At 40.9% G+C, this 21,864-nt stretch overlaps 1 protein-coding gene across 1 annotated transcript in view; it reads left to right on the forward strand.

The window, feature by feature from the left end:
* The window catches only part of LOC124594550 (transcription factor HIVEP3), a gene marked incomplete at its 5' end in the record, with an annotated part of 83,568 nt that overhangs the window by 53,150 nt on the left and 8,554 nt on the right, over window positions 1-21,864 (forward strand). Inside the window, 5 exons of the mRNA XM_047132925.1 lie at window positions 1,172-1,358; window positions 6,436-6,684; window positions 11,678-12,388; window positions 13,715-13,858; window positions 16,299-17,219. Of these exons, the coding sequence (XP_046988881.1) occupies window positions 1,172-1,358; window positions 6,436-6,684; window positions 11,678-12,388; window positions 13,715-13,858; window positions 16,299-17,219 (2,212 nt within the window). The remainder of the gene's footprint in view (window positions 1-1,171; window positions 1,359-6,435; window positions 6,685-11,677; window positions 12,389-13,714; window positions 13,859-16,298; window positions 17,220-21,864) is intronic.

A 21,864-nucleotide genomic window follows, 5' to 3' on the forward strand; every position in this document is an offset into this window, starting at 1 on the left:
ATTATTGAGAAAATTTAGAGCAGCACCATTTGCGACAAACTGCTGAACGATTCTACTGCCAACAACATACATCTCATGTAAGGACCATGAAGACGGCAAGAGAAATCATGGCCTGTACAGAAGCATGTGGACAGTCAATTTTTCCTTGCTCCATTTACAAATGAAGCAGGAAAGGGAATAACTAACAGTGGTACAAGATACCTTCAGCTGTGCACTGTATAATGACTTGCAGAGTATGTATTTACATGTAGATAGTGGTGTTGTACTCCCCTTTTCTATTTATATTTTGTGTTTTCTGTCATATGGATAATTTCTTCCAGTTTTTACGAAATTCTCTCTGCTGGGTGCAGTGGCAGCAGCAGCAGCTTCAGCAGTAATAATAAAAAGATTATTGTGCAGTGGTGGTGGTGGTGGTGGTGGTGGTGGTGGCGGTGGTGGTGGCATGTTTTCATAACCACAATCTGCAATTAGGTCAGCAATGTCACTTGTGACTAAGATGACATAATCTTTGTGTTCGGTAGTTTACTACATTTCATATGCTAATAGTAATAAGCTAGTTTAATAGGTTTCAGTTCTTGCAGTAAACAATCATTAAGAGGATGGATGACATTCCACATTTAGGACGAGGTACTGAGTAATGGACAGGCATATAAAGAGCAATGTAAAACTTACAATCAATATCTTCAGTGAGTGTTAATTATTGTTTTCTGTTTAAGCTGCTTACTTTCCTCTTCCAGAAATTTTGGATAGTATGTCATTTCCCCTCTTAACTGCCATTCATGTGCCTTCATCCTGTTTCAGTGGTTGTTTTTTCCCATTTCTCTGCTTTTTGCCTTCTGTTACCTACCTCTGTGCCCATAACTTACATGAAGTTTGTAACTGAAATGAAATTGAATTCACCAAACTGCTGTGTTCCACACGAAGTATAAAATTCAGCAAATTAACACTTGGAGAGTGAAATTGAAAATGGGGAGTGTACATTTAAGAGAGTTTTCTTTTTGTAAAATATATCATACATCTGTTAACAATAAATGAAAGTATTATTATTATTATTATTATGTGAAAGTCGATGGCGCTGCAAAAATATTCGTAAATAGAACATTACAGTGAACCTATTTTTCTGATTTGCTTCTTTGTATTAATGACAACTTTTTTCATATTTTGTCTTTAGTATAACAGATGATGGCCGAAGTATGTGTTCAATCTGCAACAAGATTTTTTCCAAACCAAGCCAGCTCCGCTTACATGTTAACATACATTACTTTGAACGTCCTTTTCGTTGCGAGTCATGTGCAGTGTCCTTCAGAACGAAGGGGCACTTACAGAAGCATGAGCGTTCTGTCAGCCATCAAAATAAAGTAAGTAGAGTGCAGGGGAAATACTTTTCATAAACTGAGCTATTTATACAGAATGTTACACAACTGAAAGAATGCTGTGCACTTCACCAACATAAGTTTCGCTTTTAAACTAAGTTAAGATCCAATGTTTTCCACAGGCCCACAATTTGTAATGGTGATAGTATTTGTCTTTTTGTAAGGGATGTTTTCCATTATTTACGTACTCAGTTCTCTTCAGAGTTGAGCCATGGTATCATAACAGATTTTCTGTGCACCCATCATATAAATTTTCTCTTTTTGTGATGATAATTTGTCCAAATAAAATACTTCATGGAATTTCAAAAAAGTGGAATTCAAGAATGTTGAATGTTTGTTCACCTCAGTTTTGTAGGTTGCACATTTTTTCTTGCATTTCAAAGATTCTCATATTACAGATTTAATACCCATATCCACCTATCAATCATTTGTACACTTGTAGGAACACTATTCACTTTAAAAACAGTACGTAACTGATACAGGTGAATAAAACCAATTTATTTTACACTCATGCGAGAACGTACAACACGAGAACAGTTTAATTGCTACCGACACATGGAAGCAACCAGAGAGCTCAACAAAGATTGGTCACAGAGATATCACATGCTTTCTGACTTTGCCTGTGCCTTAGGGACTGTTGCTATGAAACTGGTGCAGCATCAGATTGCAGGGAATGCTATTCGGGTGACGGCGCAGAATTTCTGCCTATTGATGTGTGCATATGTGAAATGTTATGTAAGTTATCTGAGTGTACCTGACTTACGCACAGCATGGTCCACGTTAATGTTCTGCTGTGCTAAGCAAGTTTGGATCCATGTGCGACAGTCATGTTTAATGTATGGCCAAACGTATCTGTCAGTGACCACATCCAGAGTGCACGAGGCCTTGTACTGAATCAAAGAGCTGTCTCTAAAAAGCAGTTGGCATAAATGGGTGAGGCTGGTTTGTAGAAATGTCACACCATAACTAGTTTTTGGAGTCACTTAAAGGAAGCAGTTCTAATTACAGCCCAGTGCCTTGGTTGCTTCCAAGTTCTCGTAATTGGGCACTGTGGGTTGTGCCTCAGCAGTAGTTTGTAGTTCATGTCACTAGATATTGCACTCCTCATGTCACTAGATATTGCACTCCAAAACTCCATCCAAACAGACCTCAGAAGACCCAACAGGACCGACTGCTGTCATCCTCCACTGAGAGGCATCATTGGATGCGGATATGGAAGGGGATGTGGTCAGCATATTGCTCTCCTTGCCATTGTCAGTTTTTGTGACTGGAGCTGCTACTTCTAAATCAAGTAGCTTGTCAATTGGCTTCATAAATACTGAGGGCACCCCACTTGCCAACAGCACCCAGTAAACTCGGTCACCCATCCGAGGGCTAGCCAAACCCGACAGTGCTTAACTTCAGTGACCTGACAGGAACCAGTATTACCACATTAGTAATGGCACTAGCCAAATATTGAACTGATTCTAAAAAAATAATCTGGCACTGGATTGTCTGCACTTTGACATGGTGAATGTCTATCGTGAATTGGTTAATAAATTCCAGTTGCCGGCATTGCCTCGTTGAGAAGGAATCACACGGCATTGTAAATGCAAATGAAATAGGTTTATGATCAGTAAACAGGTTAAGGATCGTGCCTCCACGTATGGTCTGAAGTGTAATGCACTCCAATTTGTCCGGGAGAATGTCAACATCCAGGGGAAATTCAGAGTGGCAGTCAGAACTGTGGATTTGGTTGTGAAGCACCACTCGTATTATCAACTGGCTGGTGTCCATTTTGATAGCCTGAGGTACAAAATACACAGTGTGCACCTATAGCACAGCATTTTTCAAGCTTGCTGTTACTGTGTCAAAATCCTGTAGCATATCTGTGTTCCAAGAAAGGGGGGGGGGGGGTGCATCCACTGGAATTAGGTCCTGTTAGTGTTGCGATGAGACGTGCCAGTGTGGCTGCTGCATGTGGAAAATGGTGGTGGTAAAAATTAACCATTCCCAGGAAATTGATTAGCTGTTGGAATTCTTCATCCTGTGTCTTCAGTTGTATTGATTTTTCCTATGCCAGAAGAAGAGGTCAAATGTTCTGAGAATTGTATTTTCCATTGTCCGAGTTCACATTTGTCCCCATTAATCACCAACTGGTATTTCGTGAGTATGTTAAAAAACTAGTTGTCAAAGCTATTTTTAAACACATCATCCAATAAGCAAAATGGAAGGGCAGTCCAAAAAGTACCTCATCTACAAAGTGCTGCCACATTTGAACAGCTTTCTCTTGAGTTGCAGTCCAAAATGGTGTGTGCGTTTAATGCTCGATTGTCTCCATGTGGTCACAAAGAGCCATATTCCTTTTCTACAAGATATTTAGGAGATCCCTGGGGACTGCTTGAATGACGAATTATGCCCACATTCAACAATTTGTTGACCTCTTTCTTAGCTGCTGCATATTTGTCAGGCTCTAGTCTGCAAGTCTTGAAGGTGATGGGAGAACCAGGGATAGCCTGAATGTGGAGTCCTGTATTGTGCAAGACTGCAGTTGTTGGCAGAGATGGTTCATTAACTGTTGTGGCTTGAGTCACTGGGGCGGTTGATAGAAACTGAGATTGAGGAAGATCTTATGCTCTAGAGGTCAGATTGAGCAGCTCTCAATTCCTTAGATGCTACACACTATTTGGAAATCATTTCATTTTCCACCATAATGATTGTTTTTTTCATCTGTTAGGGATCATAACTTGTCTTTTATGTCATGGTATGCACATTCTATCATTTGAAGATCCTTCAGTGTGTACTTGGGGGTGTGAAGACTGGAGCTCCTTGAACAGTGTCGATCAACTTTGTATCTGGAGTTGTAGCATCGTGTGTCACTAAGTTGAACTATGCCACATGACAAAGTGTAATGCAAGGTTTGTGAATTTTCATTTTCCCAAGACATCCTGTAATAGCTTCAGAACCAACATGGATACACATCTCGTGCAAGATTCTGTCAACAATATAGTGATGCAAAAATGTGATGCCTAGGGTGGGTTCCTTTATGTCAGCCTACACGAAAGTCAGTTGCAGAGGTTTCTTGAAGCCCTGATTCTCAGCAACAGTTCGTTCCTATAAAGTAGAAATTTGGAAGTTACTAGCAGCTGTAAGCCAGGTGTTGACCACAGTTTGATTGTTCTAATCCATTGTCAGTACACTTACATCTGTCTTGTAATCAATGTGATGTGTGCATGAAGTGAGTGTGTCTGTGATGTATAATTGAGGTGATGGCGAAAAGGGCCTGGAACATTGTGTTGTCCTGGTATTTCATGTGTATCTGCATTGGAAATGCAGGACACGAAGATTGATCCCTTGGTAGCATTGTCAATGATTTCCGGGTGTCAGCGAAAAGCGGCCTAAGTATTGGGAACTTGTGATGAACCTCAAATTTTCGTTCTGTGAACGTTGGTGTAAATAAGTGCTTTTCGTCAGAGCTGCGGCTTGCATCTAAATCCAGTCACTGTTTTCATTTGGATAATCACAAGGGGAAGTGCAAAGAGCTTGTGGAGTTAGGTGTGAATGGTATCAACATCAAGTCTGTGACTGTTTTTGAAAATGTGGATGCAACCTTGTTGGTCCTTGCTACCACAGATGTTGTGAGTCAATGTTGTGGGATCAGTTTCGTTGAGCTGCTGCTAGTGTGTGCCTGTATCTTTATGTGCACAGATCTTCTCTGCTAGCGGAAACTGCTGTCATATTGCAATGTCAGCTGAAACATTTCCTGTGATGCTGTTACGTCTTGACATGATGCACCCATATTCTCACTTGTTAAAACATTGTGCATTTGGTCAGCCACGTGCAAATGCAAAGATATGTTTCCACTGTTGTTGGAAATCACAGTACTTTTAACGCAAATGGTAGTTGATTAAACAACAGTTGTGCAGGTTGTTTCAGAAATTTACGCTTCTGTAAGTGGTGATTGAAGGTAACACCAAAATTTGGAGGGCAATTTGTCACTAATATTCTCACTATTTAGGACCTGTTGCATGCATAGGTCCTGCAACTTAAGCATATGTTGAAACTCATTGTCCTTGAGATGTTGACATTTGCACGCATTGAGGGTGGCGTAAAAAATGTGTGAGAATAACACTAGAGATTGAGAGTACAGTGTGCCAATGGTAAGTATAAACTGTATATTGCCATCGCACACACTATCCGCAGCAAACAGGAGTTCTACCATTTTGAACCAAAGGTCTGGCTGTTGTGGCATATATAGCTTTATTATGACCTTGCTGCACAATATGGATTAACACTGGCAGTGAAGAAATTCCATCAGTCTGAATTTGAAAGTGAAGACTGGTGTTCGTATCATCCAAATTGCTCACTGCCTGTTCTGATGCAATGGAATCAATTGAAAATGGTGTTGTTGACTCACATTTGATGTGCTGTTCTTTGTTCATTGTCTATGTGATGTCATCGCTAGCGGGAACAACAGAAACGGTATGTAACTGATACAGGCGAATGAGAGCAATTTATTTTGCACTCCTGCAAGAACATGAGAACAATTTAATTGGTACTGTCACATGGAAGGAAACAAAGAGAAGTCAACAAAGTTGAGCAGACACAAGATATCACACACTACTGTCATTCAGTAATTGCCCCCCACCTCCCCCGCCATGTCCGATATTAATTGTGTTGCCACACACTAGTTATCTCTTCCTTCCAAAGCTCACTAATTTGATGATAGTTATCTTCTGTCATGATTATTGTATTCATGCCAGGTCTCCATCCAGATCACAATATTTCACTTCTGTTCATTAAGATGAGCATCTGACACTACGCTAATACAGTTCACACCTAAATTCATATTGTACGTACCTGTATTCCCAACTAAAACAATACTATTGTGTGAGACACCCTCAATACAGAAGTCTACCACAGTGTTGCTACAGTTTATCACGCTAACTTACTAAATGACCTATGATAGATGAAATTATGGAATATTTCTATAGTTTTAAGTAACCATGCAAAGTTTTCATTTAAAGAATCAGTAACTATATGTAATCATGTGTCAAAATGTAATATTATTTTCTGTCTGTAGGTCAGCATGAACTCCACTTTTGGAGCTCCAACTACTACAAATCCTCGTCCTTTCAAATGTGATGACTGCAAAATAGCATTTCGTATACATGGCCATTTAGCTAAACACCTGCGATCAAAAATGCATATAATGAAACTAGAGTGTGTGGGCAAGCTGCCATTTGGAACATATGCCGAGATGGAGAGGGAAGGCATAAGTTTAAATGAGATTGACACCACAGATTGTGAAAATTCCCTTGAAAGTTTGCAGGTGAGTTGAGAAAGAGGTGGATAAGATGTAAAGGATAATTATAGTTATGTCTTTGTTTCAGGTTTACTTTGTTATAAGTAGCAGTTTAGAATATTTGCTTGCAGTTTGACAAACAGCAACTGTATGAAATATTATTTCAAATTATTTCCTAAATGTGAATTTCTTGACATGAGCCGCAATGAGGATAGATGTATTACCCAACTGTGACATGTCAAAATTTGTCTGAACCTGGACTTGAACCTGGATTTCCCACCTATTGTGAGTGTTCACCTTAACCACTTTGGCTATTCGTGCCTGCATTTAATGACATGAACCAAACCTCCACATGTCACAGTCAATGTCCTTATATCGTAATCTTGTGTACATCTCCCTTTAAGACTACAACATTACTTGATTCCTGCTTAGAGAGGGCGACACCATCACAAGGAATTGAGTCACTTTTTATCATTGTATGCCCTGTCTTGGTTTATGAAACTTACATATGATTTTATGATTAATAGCTTTATGAAATATTATTCCAAATGATTCACTGAATGCCAGTTTCACATCATATGTCACAGTTGGGAAATACATCTGTACCTTTTGCAGCGGGTGTCACAAAATTTACATTAAGTGAAAAGTGGAAAGAACAGAAATCTGCCCTTTATGAATCCCAAGAGAAACTTCATTATTAAAGCAAAATAGGTATCTGCACATTTTTCCATAAAACAGTGTGTTATCGAAGAAAATTTCAAAACGTGTTGGGCAGACAAGACCCTCTACCCTTTCCTCATCTCATGTCTTCAGTGTCCCACACATAGGAGAGATCTGCTTGTCACTCTGCTGTACAGTACTTGACAATTAGGCACCAGGTGGCTGCTGGAGGCAGAACGGGTGACAAACTGCCGATGTTTGCATGTGTGTTAAAGCTGTATAGTCAGAAGATCATAACTGCATAATATCAAAGATATGGCAAAAATACCCATCCGGGATTGTTTGCTGGGGTTGATATTTTGCAAGTGTGCTTTTTTCCCTAAAATGTGAGGTCAAGTTGGTGATTCTCTGGTGTGAATGTGGTTTTGTTGTCTGAGCAATGTAGTACCAGCATTTCATACACCACCACCTAAGTTGTTCAGAGGACCACTCACCAATCATTTCCCTTTACAAGTCTTGGTTTAATGTTTCTGGAATGGTGTTTCATTTATGCACTAGAAGATGGAATGAACTCACGGTATAATCAATTAAATGGGGTTGTGAGATTTTGAATCGTTTCTATGAAAGGAAGAGCTACTCTGAGACACCATGTTTCCAGAGGCACCTTATGTGAATTGTGCTGCAGGGTGGTCAAGCACTACAATAAACAAACCAAACACCTATGACCTGGTACTTTACTGTTATGAGCCTGGTTCATGGTACGTGGTACCATTTCAGACATGTTGTGTATTTATTGTTTTTGAGGAAAAAATATATGAATGCATTATCTTGCAGTGAAATGACTGCATAAAATCTTGTTGGGCTTCCAGCCATGCCAAGTGATCAAACATACACGAGCTTTTGACCATTATCAAGTGGAAGTTGACCTCCTAGGATTCCAGTGCTCAGTCTGTCACCACATAAACAGTGCAGTAAAGGGTCGTGGACAGAGCTGTATGATGTTAAAGCTGACTGCTGCAAAGAAGTAGCAGGCATAGAGTGTCTCAACTCGGATGCCATCATCCAGCTGCAAGTAGTGAGCGTGGTCAATCTCCGTGCACTCAAAAGTGCGTTGGTAGTCCACGTCCTTGATCCATCTACTCTGAAGAAGATGGCCTCATCAAAACAGTGTGAGAAGCCATCTGAGGCTCTCCTCAGTGGGCTGCCTTGGATCTGTGATGAGAAGACGGTCCGAGGGAGGCTGTTAAGTGCCAGATTGTGGGGTGCAACTGCCAAGTCACATAACTGGACAAACAAAAGGTGACCACTGCTATACATGGTTGTAGTGCAAACTGTGGCGGATGGTGACAACACCTTCTGGCTAAGGAAGTTCTTAGACTTTCCTGTGACTGACAAAGCTCTCCCCCTCGGCTTGGACCCTGAGCTCCAGTGCTTTAGGTGCCAAGCTGAGGGGTATGTGGCCAAATAATGCCGCAGCTCACTGCGGTGGGTAAAGTGTGCCGGTGCACACGAAACCTGCACCTGTGTCAGACGCCGGGACGAGGCGCCAACTTGTGCTCACTGCAGTGGGCCCCATGTGGCCAACTGGCATGACTGCTCGGCCTTTGTCAGTGAGGGCTGCATTGCAGACAAAATGTAAATGAAGAAGGAGCGACACCAGTGCTGTAAGTGCCACCGAACAATGACAGAATCAAGAGATGGGAAGACAGCTTCCACTGCCCACAGGTGGTCAGAATACCATGCTGTTGAGAGTGATGCAGGGGACTGGCCACTGGTGGTGACACAGCAGGTGCTTAAAGTGCAGGAAATGTGTCACATGCTGGCAGCCACAGCAGTGGAAGTGACAGTGGCCTTCAAAGCAATCATGGAAGCAGTGAGGGCAGCTCTAGAGGCCGCCCTGTCCACGGAGACGGATGAGGCCTTCCACCAGGTGCGGCAATTATGCATGCAGCTCACATGTGACCTCAGTGTGGCCACCACAGAACAAGAGACAGCACCTGCTGCTGCTCCCCTCACAGAGCAGCTGGCAGAGAAACACAGTGTGGCGGACACACCGAAGAACAACTTGGATGTCGCTGCAGTAACGCAGAGATGCATCGGCACCTAGCAGCTCTGCTCCAAGGAGTCGATTGTTAGGGTGATCAAGGCAGTCAAGGACTTCTGCTATGTCATCCGTCACACAGGGGACACTCAACCATGGCCATTACTCAGCACATCGGTGCAGCCTGTGGAGGAGGAATGATGCCACTATGCAGCCATACACCTCTGGGCGCTTGGCTACAAAGCACGTCTACGAGACGCTGATGGACGACTGGGGCCTTCCCCCACACTCATTCATCATTGACACAATGTGGGAGGGGGGTCACTCAGCTCTCAGCAGCACACTGTGCTGTCACACGGAATTGGACAGACCTCTCTATAATGAACAGATGGCTGTGACAGGTTATCCGTTTGCATGATACCCACTACTAACACAACCTACCCTTGCATGATCTGCTGCAGGCAGCAAGAAATCTGCTACTGCTATGTCTACCTTGTCCAGACTATCGCAGAGGTTTTTTCCCCTTGGTGCTTTCCTTGGCACTTTTCCCCTCTGCTCTTTAAACTGCTACCCTTCATTAATTTTTCGTCCACTATCTATCTCCTCAGTGTGGCCTTGTTAGTGGGTAATCCTACCCAGATGCTTGGATAACATCACGACTCCACATCCTGTGAAGTCCTTGATTAGTAACTAACAAATACGGAGCTGAGAGTAGATCTTTTGAGATGGTCACCATGTTGGTGTGGGTGTGGAGGGGCTCCACCCCCCTTTTTTTTTAAAAAAAAAAAAGAAAAGAATAGAAAAAACTGCTCCACCTATTTTAATCTTGTGATGGTTGGTTTACACATTATTTTCAGCAACAAGCTGCCATGTTTATTAGGGACATTATGAGTTTCTTTTATTATGCTGCTCCAGAAACTATTAATCCACATGATGATAGCGATGCCATGAAATGCTATTTTATGCCCAGTTTACAGAGTACTCAGCCATAAGCTCAGGGCATATAACCACTTAATGTAGCTCAAAGCACAAGGAGGATTGATTAAGTCAATACAAAGTCTCTACTAACTATGCTGCTAGTACCTTCGTCCCAACTCATGTATGTATAATTACACTAGTTGTGTCTGTTCTTATTCCCTTCATACTACAGCCTTCTACCCAATGAGCCATATCCTTGCAGAAAACTCAGACCACGGTCCTGTCCTACATGTTATCTCAGCACTTCCTTTTCCAGCTGTAAGTGCCATTTCTTACTCCATCAAAGGCTGAAGAACTTAGAAATATGTGACATCATTTGCTAACTTTGCCATAATAATTGCACGGAACGAAGCATTATGTAGCTGTAACCGTGAAAAAACTAACCACCCAAATGAATAGCTACTTCTGAACTATGGTCAGTGACCATGTAGACCACCTATTTGTGGAGCATGGTGTCGACATTAGTGGTTGTCTTCAGTGACTGCTTTATAACCTGTGTCATCTGGATTCTACTCTCCTGCTCCCATGTCACCTCACACTCTCCTTGTTACTTTGTGACTACACTCTACTCTTTTATTGTAATCTTTCCACATCTCTTTTTCTTGTACTTTATCCTTCATTTTTCCCCTTTTACTCTCCTCACAAAATTTCTCATAACAGTCCCTTAACTTGCAACTCCATTGCAACTTCCAGCCTAACTCATTCTTACCTAACCCTATCTTGTCACCTTCCTTTCTCTCATTATCTGATCCCCTGTTAACCATACAGCCCAGCAGATAGGTGTGATGCAAATGATGATAAAAGTAGCAAATTAATTATCACTAGCATACAAGAGGAGAGACAATGTGCATGAAATAACCTATGAGCACACAAATTGTGGGAGACAAATGTTGTAGCATAATAAAGAATATGAATCACTGGTCATAAATTTAAAGCAACTGTCTACTAAGAGTGATAGAAGAGAGTCAAATTAGTAAGTGTTGATGACACTAAAATCAAAGGCTTGAGATGAGAGAAAGAATAAAAGACAAAGAAACAAAGAAATAAGGAGGCTTGCTTGAATTTGAGGCAGTTTTTGTTTTCTTCTGTGATTTTGTCTTTGGAGAGAAAATTACTTAATGCACACAGTACTGTATCTTGTCATGTGCCTGTCTACACATATTCATAGTGTTTATTTTTTTCCTTTCTCAATACAGTGAGTGAGACTTTGATTCATTTCAGTAAAAGTTTCAATGTTTACTGTATTTTGAAAACCTGTTTCTGAAACATATAACAGAAAATTATGTAAATGAAATATCAAGTGGACAATGACCATTTTACATTAAACATTTAATATTTCAGGTGTTGGCACAGAAGTTATATGAAAAGGATCCTTCAAAACTTGGACAGTGGGATGGTGAGCGTGGACTACTCTTTCTTCCAAATTCTCACAGTCAACTTAGTGGAGGAGAAACATCTTCAGATGAAGGAGAACCTCTTATTGGATACCAGAGCCCACATTATCCAGAAGCTACACCATCAGCACCTGCTGTTTCTAATGTTAACCATGAGCTGATTAATGTGTCCACAAACCAACAACATCGTTCAAAAAATGATCAGTTATTTACCAGACATGCTAAAGTCAACTCTCAAATCAGCTATAATAATGTCTCAGTAGCAAATGTTGTAGAAACAAAGTATGATGATCTGGCACCTAGCTTGTATTCAAGAAGTCATATTAATAAGACTGGAAAAGAAAGAGCTATACAGTCCAGAGCACAATTAAATGTTCACACAGCAGAAGTATCTAAAGAATATTTTAAAATAGTAGAAAGTTGTCAGAACAATTCATTGCATATGGGGAATTCTGTTCACCATACAGAAAAAACAAGTATGGAATTACAGCAGAAGGAACCGTTTAGACAAATGAGGAACAGTTGTGCACAGATTGCATCATTTGATATCAGACCAGAACAGCAAAATGAGAAAGATAAGAGTGTGTGTAGGACTTTCAATGAAATAGTCGGTAAAGAGACGGGTGTTGCAGATGGTACCTCAAAGAGTGATAACGATGTAAGTTGATGTACTCTTTCATTAGAAGAAATCACACATATTTTCAAATAGTTCTGTGTATTTGTTTTAATTTATTTGTTAGTCTTCTATAGAATTTGATTTGAAGTTTTCATTAAATTCAATAAAATTCTTTGCTTTTAATTGATTTACTCAAATGATGGCATAAGTCCAAACAAACGTAAGGGTAGTTAAAAATCCTACATTCAGTAAGCACTGTAAGTAGCATATAATAATAGAAACTGTTTTTCAATGTGTTTCAATATAAACATTCAGACATTGGCTGATTGGCCATAAAAAATTGTTTTGGTAAATATTTGCAATGGTTGTTTACTATGTGTGTCGTACACAAAGGACAGTGTAGTACATCTGAATGCACATGTCATACATATAATTCAAATGTTTGAACTAAAACAGTTGGTATAAGATTGTTTCATGAGAATAAAATTCCATATTATAAAAAAACATACAAGCCACTTCAAGTACAGGCTATGATTGAAGAGCAGTTTATGTGAAAAGTATCCAGTGGATGGTGCTGTTAAAAAAACCTTGACTGTGATTATGTTTTTTACTATTATGTGATTTTTAATCTTGTGACTTACTACTCTACTAGTTTTGTTAGTTGCAGCATTTTAATTATACATGTGACATCTGCACTCAGAAGAGCTAGGCTAAGTGACATGCTTCATGTAAAACATATATAATAGACCAATATGGCAATATTTGCCACTGCAGCATTTTGGTGACCAAAAAGCCAATGAATGTACACTTGAAAATGGCCTTACTGCGTAATTGCGAAACTGTGGGAAAATAAACATTCAGATATATGGCAAAGGCCTCTCAAAGAATCTCAAAATTCTTGTAATCACATATCATTGCATATTTTGTTATTAAAAGTAACGTGTTAGTGGAGTCTAAAATTTTTAACTGAAATCAGTACTGTGGCATAAGGTCATTTCATAAGAATCCATCTGATATGCCACAAAACTGGAGACGTCATACTTTTAACAAAAACTTAGAGCTATAACTTGTTAGCTGTTAACTCCATAAATAATTTTAAATCCTTGGAATCTGTGGTCACAAATGTCGTATACCACATACTGTTAAGCATAAACCTAGGAACTTACTATCTATTGAAATTTTGTATCCTAATGTGAAAGTAGTTAATTCCCAATGAATAAATTAAATTTGTGTCATTGAAAAACATGTAAGTTTTTAGATGTTTGATATTGAATCCTTTCATTTGCAGTCGTTAATAATTTTTTCCCACAGTTGTGCAACCCTACCTGCATTTACTTGAGCTATTCTATTGATCGGCCATTGTTTCAGCTTCTTGAAAGTGGGAGGAATGGAAACACAAATATATTGTTTTTTGCAAACCTCCAGAAAGAAAAATATAACTGCATTAGGCCAAGTGACTGCAGTTGTCAGACTATTGCTCTGCCAAAGCTAATGAAAATGGAAAATGGAAGATAGGTACGCAGTAAAACTGAAGTGTTGATGTTGTCGGGCACAATTATTTGATGGGTGAAATATTTCATATCTTCCTGTAACAATAGTTTTCCAGGCATATCTTAAAAAATGACACCATTTTCTGCCACATAAACAAAAATGGGGAAAAAAATGTGTAGATTTTGGAACATGAAAACATTCGTGTTTAGTTAGTTATATGCATATTATGTATTCTCTGTCTTATTTAGTGCAGATTGAATGTATTACAAAATAAGAACTAGATCGGGCACTTCACTACAGTCTCCATTTTCTCTCTGGTTCAGTATATTTGAGGTAAGAGATGGTGTTTTGCTATTCTCTGTGTCTGAAACTGTTCCAAACCAACCAGCCAGCAGCTAAGCCTGTCTTCACAGAATGAAATTTAGTTTACTTTTTCTCACTGTTTATAAATGCAAATGTCTTATGCCTGCATTCCTGGTAGCTTACAAAACATCACTGCTTATACTGGTATAATCTACAACTCGTTTTCAGTGTCGCATATATCTTACTGCAATAAAATAATTTCGATAAGCATCAATAGTATATGCTTCTAGTGAAACAATCTAATGCTTCACTAGTAAAGTTCGTGGCAACAGTTCTGAGCAATTTGAAAGTATTTGTGCCACTTCCAGCAGTAGACAAATAGTACTTATCATCTTAGTACATGAAATAACTGTTACAGATTGTTTGTATGTAATGTGGCAGTGGTTGTAGGATTGAGCTTGGAGTTCTTTGATTAGGGTTTTACTCTCAAATATACAGTCTGGAGCACCTGAAATGAACAGAACCACCCAGCAATAACACCTCATTTTGAACTGATCATGATCAACTTGTTGTGAACTACAGACACTGAAAACATTGGTAGGCATCCCGATATGTAACCATTTAAAATTCACCTACAATTCGCAGACAGTGGTGAGCTGAGCGCAAGCTGCAAGTGTCTTGCTCAGCGGCATCCCAGGTGTGTTCAGTAGAATTGTGCTCAGGAGACGTAGGGGAGCCACACGAGCCCCATATTATCGGTAGAGTGTTCCTTAAATAGTTCTAGTTCGGAAACAATATGGGTGTGCTGATATAATGAATTTTCCTACTGATGGAAAAAGATGCCTGTTGGGGTACTGTTAGTGAACAAATGGGTGGTAATGATCCAACAGGTCCACGTTTCATTCATTCTTTGGGAAGAGATGAATGCAGGCATATACAGACACCGTGTCACAATGTGCAAGTATCCCCGACACGAGAATACCTCCTCTAGTTAGTCTGACCTGTGCCTTGTTGGCAAGCAAGATGCCTTGCCTCAAGTGCTTTTAGAGAAATATGTATTACCATGACTCATGGCAAAAAGATGGTTGATTTGGTATGTTATTTTCTGCACTGTGGTCTGTTTATCCACTGTTGAATCTGCAATAGTTACGTGACCCATGTCCTCTTCATATTTATGGATGTATGCATTCCTCAGATTGTAGCCACATCAGCTGGTTTGTAATCTTCTTTTCATTGGTTTCAATCTGCTGTTTCAAGCAAAAAATTTGTTGAACACAGTGACCATTAAGCATCTAAAATTTCCTTTGTCAAAAAGCAGGTTTCGCAGGACCTGACTGACATAAAATTGATCTCAAATGTATGTTACAGCAGATATGAAGTACTAGTACTGTAGTGCTTATTCTTAGTTTGTTGTAGTAACAAGGACAGACAGCAGCAGCTGTGGAGAACAATGGAGTCAGCATTTGTAAAAGAGTATAGATGTAACAGTTAAACAAAACTCAGGAGACAAAAGAATGTGAGAGTGAAGGAATAAAAAATTGTGTCAGTTAGATAGTTTCATCCTGAGAGATGTATTGGGTTGTAATTCTTATAAATGATTGTATCGTCAATATTATAAAATTTCAAGCGTCAACATGTTACTGCCCATTGCAGTTGACTGTGGCAGGCAGTTTTCCTTGCATCAAAGACTCAAGAGTATTACAATGGTATCAAAAAGGTTCAGAGTCTTTCAGAGTGTGATATCTGTGATTGTGTGTGCTGATATTGCACGTCTTGCACTTTCTGCACTTGACTCTCACACTGATGGCCAATGCGAAACTGGAGGAAATCATGCCCCACTATTCAACTTATTTTGGCAATGGGCCCAATCTGTATGCAAAACAGCATTGTATCTCTAATTCAGTTGCTCATGAGTGTAATGCACTGTTAATCACTTGGGTTAATTTAGCCTAAACTGCAGCAGCCAGTGACTGACTGACAGGTGACGCTAGAAGTCTGCTTTCACTTCTTTCAGTTTAAAACTTGTACAGAGAATGCTGTTAGTGATGTATTGTAATTAGAAGGGCTTGTCAATGATTTTTGTGTTCACTAATTTGTGATGATCTGTTGCTGCTTATGTGATTGAGGAATTAACAGTGTTGTTTTTTTTTTCCTACAGGGACTAATAAACCAAACAATTTTCTTGTGTAAAATGTGCAAGAAAACATTTTCCAACAAGAATGACCTACACGTTCACAACTTCATCAGTCATGAATCCAACCATAATTCTCAAAGATGTAGCCCTCTCACCATGACAACAGTGAATGAGAACTTTTCGAGAACATCACCTGCAAGCAGTTTGAGGAACTGTAATGTGTTGTTTAGTGCTACAGGTGATAGTAATTTGTCAGATGGGTCAGGGAATGTGCTTGGTACTGAACAGATGGGAACCACCTGTGTTGACACAAATGAACAAAGTACTCTGATTTCTCATAATAGTGATTCTTTTGGAACATCTAATCCATTGGCAACTATTTATAATACCCAAGGACAATTTTTAAAACTGTGCAAAACAGGGGACGGTGAAAATTGCAGCATCCCAAAGGACTACAACTCACTGAATATACGTAGATTAGATGAAAGCCGGACAGTGTTAACTCCTCATAATGTTAGAGGTTCATCAGTAAAAGAATCGTGTTCAGATTCGTATAGTGGTAGTAATTTGAAAGAAAGTGAGAGTTATGGGCTCAAAACGTCTACCACAAACAGAGGCGAAGCAAGTTCTGAAGTGAGAAATGAGAGTGGAGAAGTTAATGTTAGGTGGACAGAAAGTAGAACTATCTATGAACATTTAAAAGTTACACAAGATAATTGTGGTATCCAGTGCCAAAATAATGAAACTTCCATGGACTGTGGATATAATTTCAGCGAAAGTGCCATAAGCAGTTCTTGTGTGATGCAAAAAGACAAAGTGGACAGTAAAAGCAGACTGCTTAGTAGTGAAACTGTTGAAAGTAGTGTAAGTGCTAACAATGTTGATAAGACAATGTGCTGTGATCTATGTGGAAAGTTACATTCATCCAGGGAGTCTTTGCAGAAGGTAAGTTCTGGTTTTTATATGCATCCATTAATTGAGTGAATATTACATTACATACAGGGTGAGGATAGGCACTGTTTTCGTTGTTCCTTTTCTATATGTCTCATGACACACTAAAAAATGTTGAAAATACAGTAGAATATCTCTAATCTGTCCCCCACAGGATACAAAAAAGTTGGATTGTCAGGGGAACACTTTATTGACCTGTAACATCACAATACAGTTCAGTACAACTTTAATTTTGACTGGAATACTTCTGAAATATTGTTCCATGTTTAAACAGTAAAAAACCTCATAGCACCCAGATCCTGTCTAGTTGACCTTTTCAACCTACCACGTCCTTCAAAACCTCCTACCAGCACTCCACAAAATCCAGAAACGAAACACTCCCAGAACACTGTTGTTAACCTCTCCACCAAAATCCTCATCCCCACAAAAGTTTGTCCTTTCCAAAGGCCTCACATTCAGCCCTCCTCCCAGGTTTAACCATGTTGGACTTGTGAAAGACCTACTCTCCTTCTCCTGCTCCCTGCCGTGGAAACACTTCTTTGCCACCTCCAACCAAAGCCAGTACAATCCTTACATTGAACCTTGTCTGTCCCAGTTCATACCACCATCTAACTGTGACCTTCCCACACTCCTGCGTAACCATCCCCTGGTCACCTTCTAGGAATTATAACTTCCAACCTGTTTCCACCATCCTTTCCTAGTTCCCTCTGTAAGAACAACAGCCTTTCATCAGAAAAAAGGACTGCCCTACACAACCTAAAAATGGATCTGGACCGGATCGTCCTCTCAGCAGACAAAGGTTCCTCCACCGTTGCGATTAAATGGAGTGGCTATGTGGTGGAGGGCCTCTGCCAGCCATCAGACACCTCCACCTGCAAGCTCCATCCCCAGAAAATGTTCCTAGATTCCCAAACCCCTGGTCTGGTTCAGGTTTATTAATGATATCTTTATAATCTGGACCCAAGGCAAGACACCTTATCCTCATTCCACAACATTCCCAACACCCTCTCTCCCATCCACTTCATGTGGTCCTCCTCCACCCATTGTGCCGTCTTCCTAGATCTCGATTTCATCCTCTCATATGGCTCCATCCACACCTCAGACCACATTGAATCCATCAATCACCAACAGTACCTGCACTTTGACAGCTGCCATCCCTTCCACACTAAAAAATCCCTCCCATACAGCCAGGCCACCCATGGCAGATGCATCTGCAGTGAAGAGATCTCCCTTACTCAGTATGCTGAAGGCCTCACAATGACCTTCGCAGGCAGGCAATACCCTCCAAACCTAATATGCAAACAGATCTCCCGTGCCATATCCCCACACACACCTGATCTACATCTACATCTACATTTATTCTCCGCAAGCCACCCAACGGTGGTTCGCGGGAAGAACGACTGTCTGAAAGCCTCCGTGCGCGCTTGAATCTCTCTAATTTTACATTCGTGATCTCCTCGGAAGGTATAAGTAGGGGGAAGCAATATATTCGATACCTCATCCAGAAACGCACCCTCTCGAAACCTGGCGAGCAAGTTACACCGCGATGCAGAGCGCCTCTCTTGTAGAGTCTGCCAATTGAGTTTGTTAAACATCTCCGTAACGCTATCACGGTTACCAAATAACCCTGTGACGAAACGCGCCGCTCTTCTTTGGATCTTCTCTATCTCCTCCGTCAACCCGATCTGGTACGGATCCCACACTGATGAGCAATACTCAAGTATAGGTCGAACGAGTGTTTTGTAAGCCACCTCCTTTGTTGATAGACTACATTTTCTAAGGACTCTCCCAATGAATCTCAACCTGGTACCTGCCTTACGAACAATTAATTTTATATGATCATTCCACTTCAAATCGTTCCGCACGCATACTCCCAGATATTTTACAGAAGTTACTGCTACCAGTGTTTGTTCCGCTATCATATACTCATACAATAAAGGATCCTTCTTTCTATGTATTCACAATACATTACATTTGTCTATGTTAAGGGTCAGTTGCCACTCCCTGCACCAAGTGCCTATCCGCTGCAGATCTTCCTGCATTTCGCTACAATTTTCTAATGCTGCAACTTCTCTGTATACTACAGCATCATCCGCGAAAAGCTGCATGGGACTTCCAACACTATCTACTAGGTCATTTATATATATTGTGAAAAGCAATGGTCCCATAACACTTCCCTGTGGCACGCCAGAGGTTACTTTAATGTCTGTAGACGTCTCTCCATTGACAACAACATGCTGTGTTCTGTTTGCTAAAAACTCTTCAATCCAGCCACACAGCTGGTCTGATATTCCGTAGGCTCTTACTTTGTTTATCAGGCGACAGTGCGGAACTGTATCGAACGCCTTCCGGAAGTCAAGAAAAATAGCATCTACCTGGGAGCCTGTATCTAATATTTTCTGGGTCTCATGAACAAATAAAGCGAATTGGGTCTCACACGATCGCTGTTTCCGGAATCCATGTTGATTCCTACATAGTAGATTCTGGGTTTCCAAAAACGACATGATACTCGAGCAAAAAACATGTTCTAAAATTCTACAACAGATCGACGTCAGAGATATAGGTCTATAGTTTTGCGCATCTGCTCGACGACCCTTCTTGAAGACTGGGACTACCTGTGCTCTTTTCCAATCATTTGGAACCTTCCATTCCTCTAGAGACTTGTGGTACACGGCTGTTAGAAGGGGGGCAAGTTCTTTCGGGTACTCTGTGTAGAATCGAATTGGTATCCCGTCAGGTCCAGCGGACTTTCCTCTGTTGAGTGATTCCAGTTGCTTTTCTATTCCTTGGACACTTATTTCGATGTCAGCCATTTTTTCGTTTGTGCGAGGATTTAGAGAAGGAACTGCAGTGCGGTCTTCCTTTGTGAAACAGCTTTGGAAAAAGGTGTTTAGTATTTCAGCTTTACGCGTGTCATCCTCTGTTTCAATGCCATCATCATCCCGGAGTGTCTTGATATGCTGTTTCGAGCCACTTACTGATTTAACGTAAGACCAGAACTTCCTAGGATTTTCTGTCAAGTCGGTACATAGAATTTTACTTCCGAATTCACTGAACGCTTCACGCATAGCCCTCCTTACGCTAACTTTGACATCGTTTAGCTTCTGTTTGTCTGAGAGGTTCTGGCTGCGTTTAAACTTAGAGTGAAGCTCTTAGCTTTCGCAGTAGTTTCCTAACTTTGTTGTTGTACCACGGTGGGTTTTTCCCGTCCCTCACAGTTTTACTCGGCACGTACCTGTCTAAAACGCATTTTATGGTTGCCTTGAACTTTTTCCATAAACACTCAACATTGTCAGTGTCGGAACAGAAATTTTCGTTTTGATCTGTTAGGTAGTCTGAAATCAGCCTTCTATTACTCTTGCTAAACAGATAAACCTTCCTCCCTTTTTTTATATTCCTACTAATTTCCATATTCAGGGATGCTGCAACGGCCTTATGATCACTGATTCCCTGTTCTGTACATACAGAATCGAAAAGTTCGGGTCTGTTTGTTATCAGTAGGTCCAAGATGTTATCTCCACGAGTCGTTTCTCTGTTTAATTGCTCGAGGTAATTTTCGGATAGTGCACTCAGTATAATGTCACTCGATGCTCTGTCCCTACCACCCGTCCTAAACATCTGAGTGTCCCAGTCTATATCTGGTAAATTGAAATCTCCACCTAAGACTATAACATGCTGAGAAAATTTATGTGAAATGTATTCCAAATTTTCTCTCAGTTGTTCTGCCACTAATGCTGCTGAGTCGGGAGGTCGGTAAAAGGAGCCAATTATTAACCTAGCTCGGTTGTTGAGTGTAACCTCCACCCATAATAATTCACAGGAACTATCCACTTCCACTTCTACTTCACTACAGGATAAGCTACTACTGACAGCGACGAACACTCCACCACTGGTTGCATGCAATCTATCATTTCTAAACACCGTCTGTACCTTTGTAAACATTTCGGCAGAATTTATCTCTGGCTTCAGCCAGCTTTCTGTACCTATAACAATTTCAGCTTCGGTGCTTTCTATCAGCGCTTGAAGTTCCGGTACTTTACCAATGCAGCTTCGACAGTTTACAATTACAATACCGATTGCTGCTTGGTCCCCGCATGTCCTGACTTTGCTCCGCACCCGTTGAGGCTGTTGCCCTTTCTGTACTTGCCCAAGGCCATCTAACCTAAAAAACCGCCCAGCCCACGCCACACAACCCCTGCTACCCGTGTAGCCGCTTGTTACGTGTAGTGGACTCCTGACCTATCCAGCGGAACCCGAAACCCCACCACCCTATGGCGCAAGTCGAGGAATCTGCAGCCCACACGGTCGCAGAACCGTCTCAGCCTTTGATTCAGACCCTCCACTCGACTCTGTACCAAAGGTCCGCAGTCAGTCCTGTCGACGATGCTGCAGATGGTGAGCTCTGCTTTCATCCCGCTAGCGAGACTGGCAGTCTTCACCAAATCAGATAGCCGCCGGAAGCCAGAGAGGATTTCCTCGGATCCATAGCGACACACATCATTGGTGCCGACATGAGCGACCACCTGCAGATGGGTGCACCCTGTACCCTTCATGGCATCCGGAAGGACCCTTTCCACATCTGGAATGACTCCCCCCGGTATGCACACGGAGTGCACATTGATTTTCTTCACCTCTCTTG

This window comes from Schistocerca americana, chromosome 1 (genome assembly GCF_021461395.2).
Source record: "Schistocerca americana isolate TAMUIC-IGC-003095 chromosome 1, iqSchAmer2.1, whole genome shotgun sequence".
NCBI classification, from domain to species: domain Eukaryota; kingdom Metazoa; phylum Arthropoda; class Insecta; order Orthoptera; family Acrididae; genus Schistocerca; species Schistocerca americana.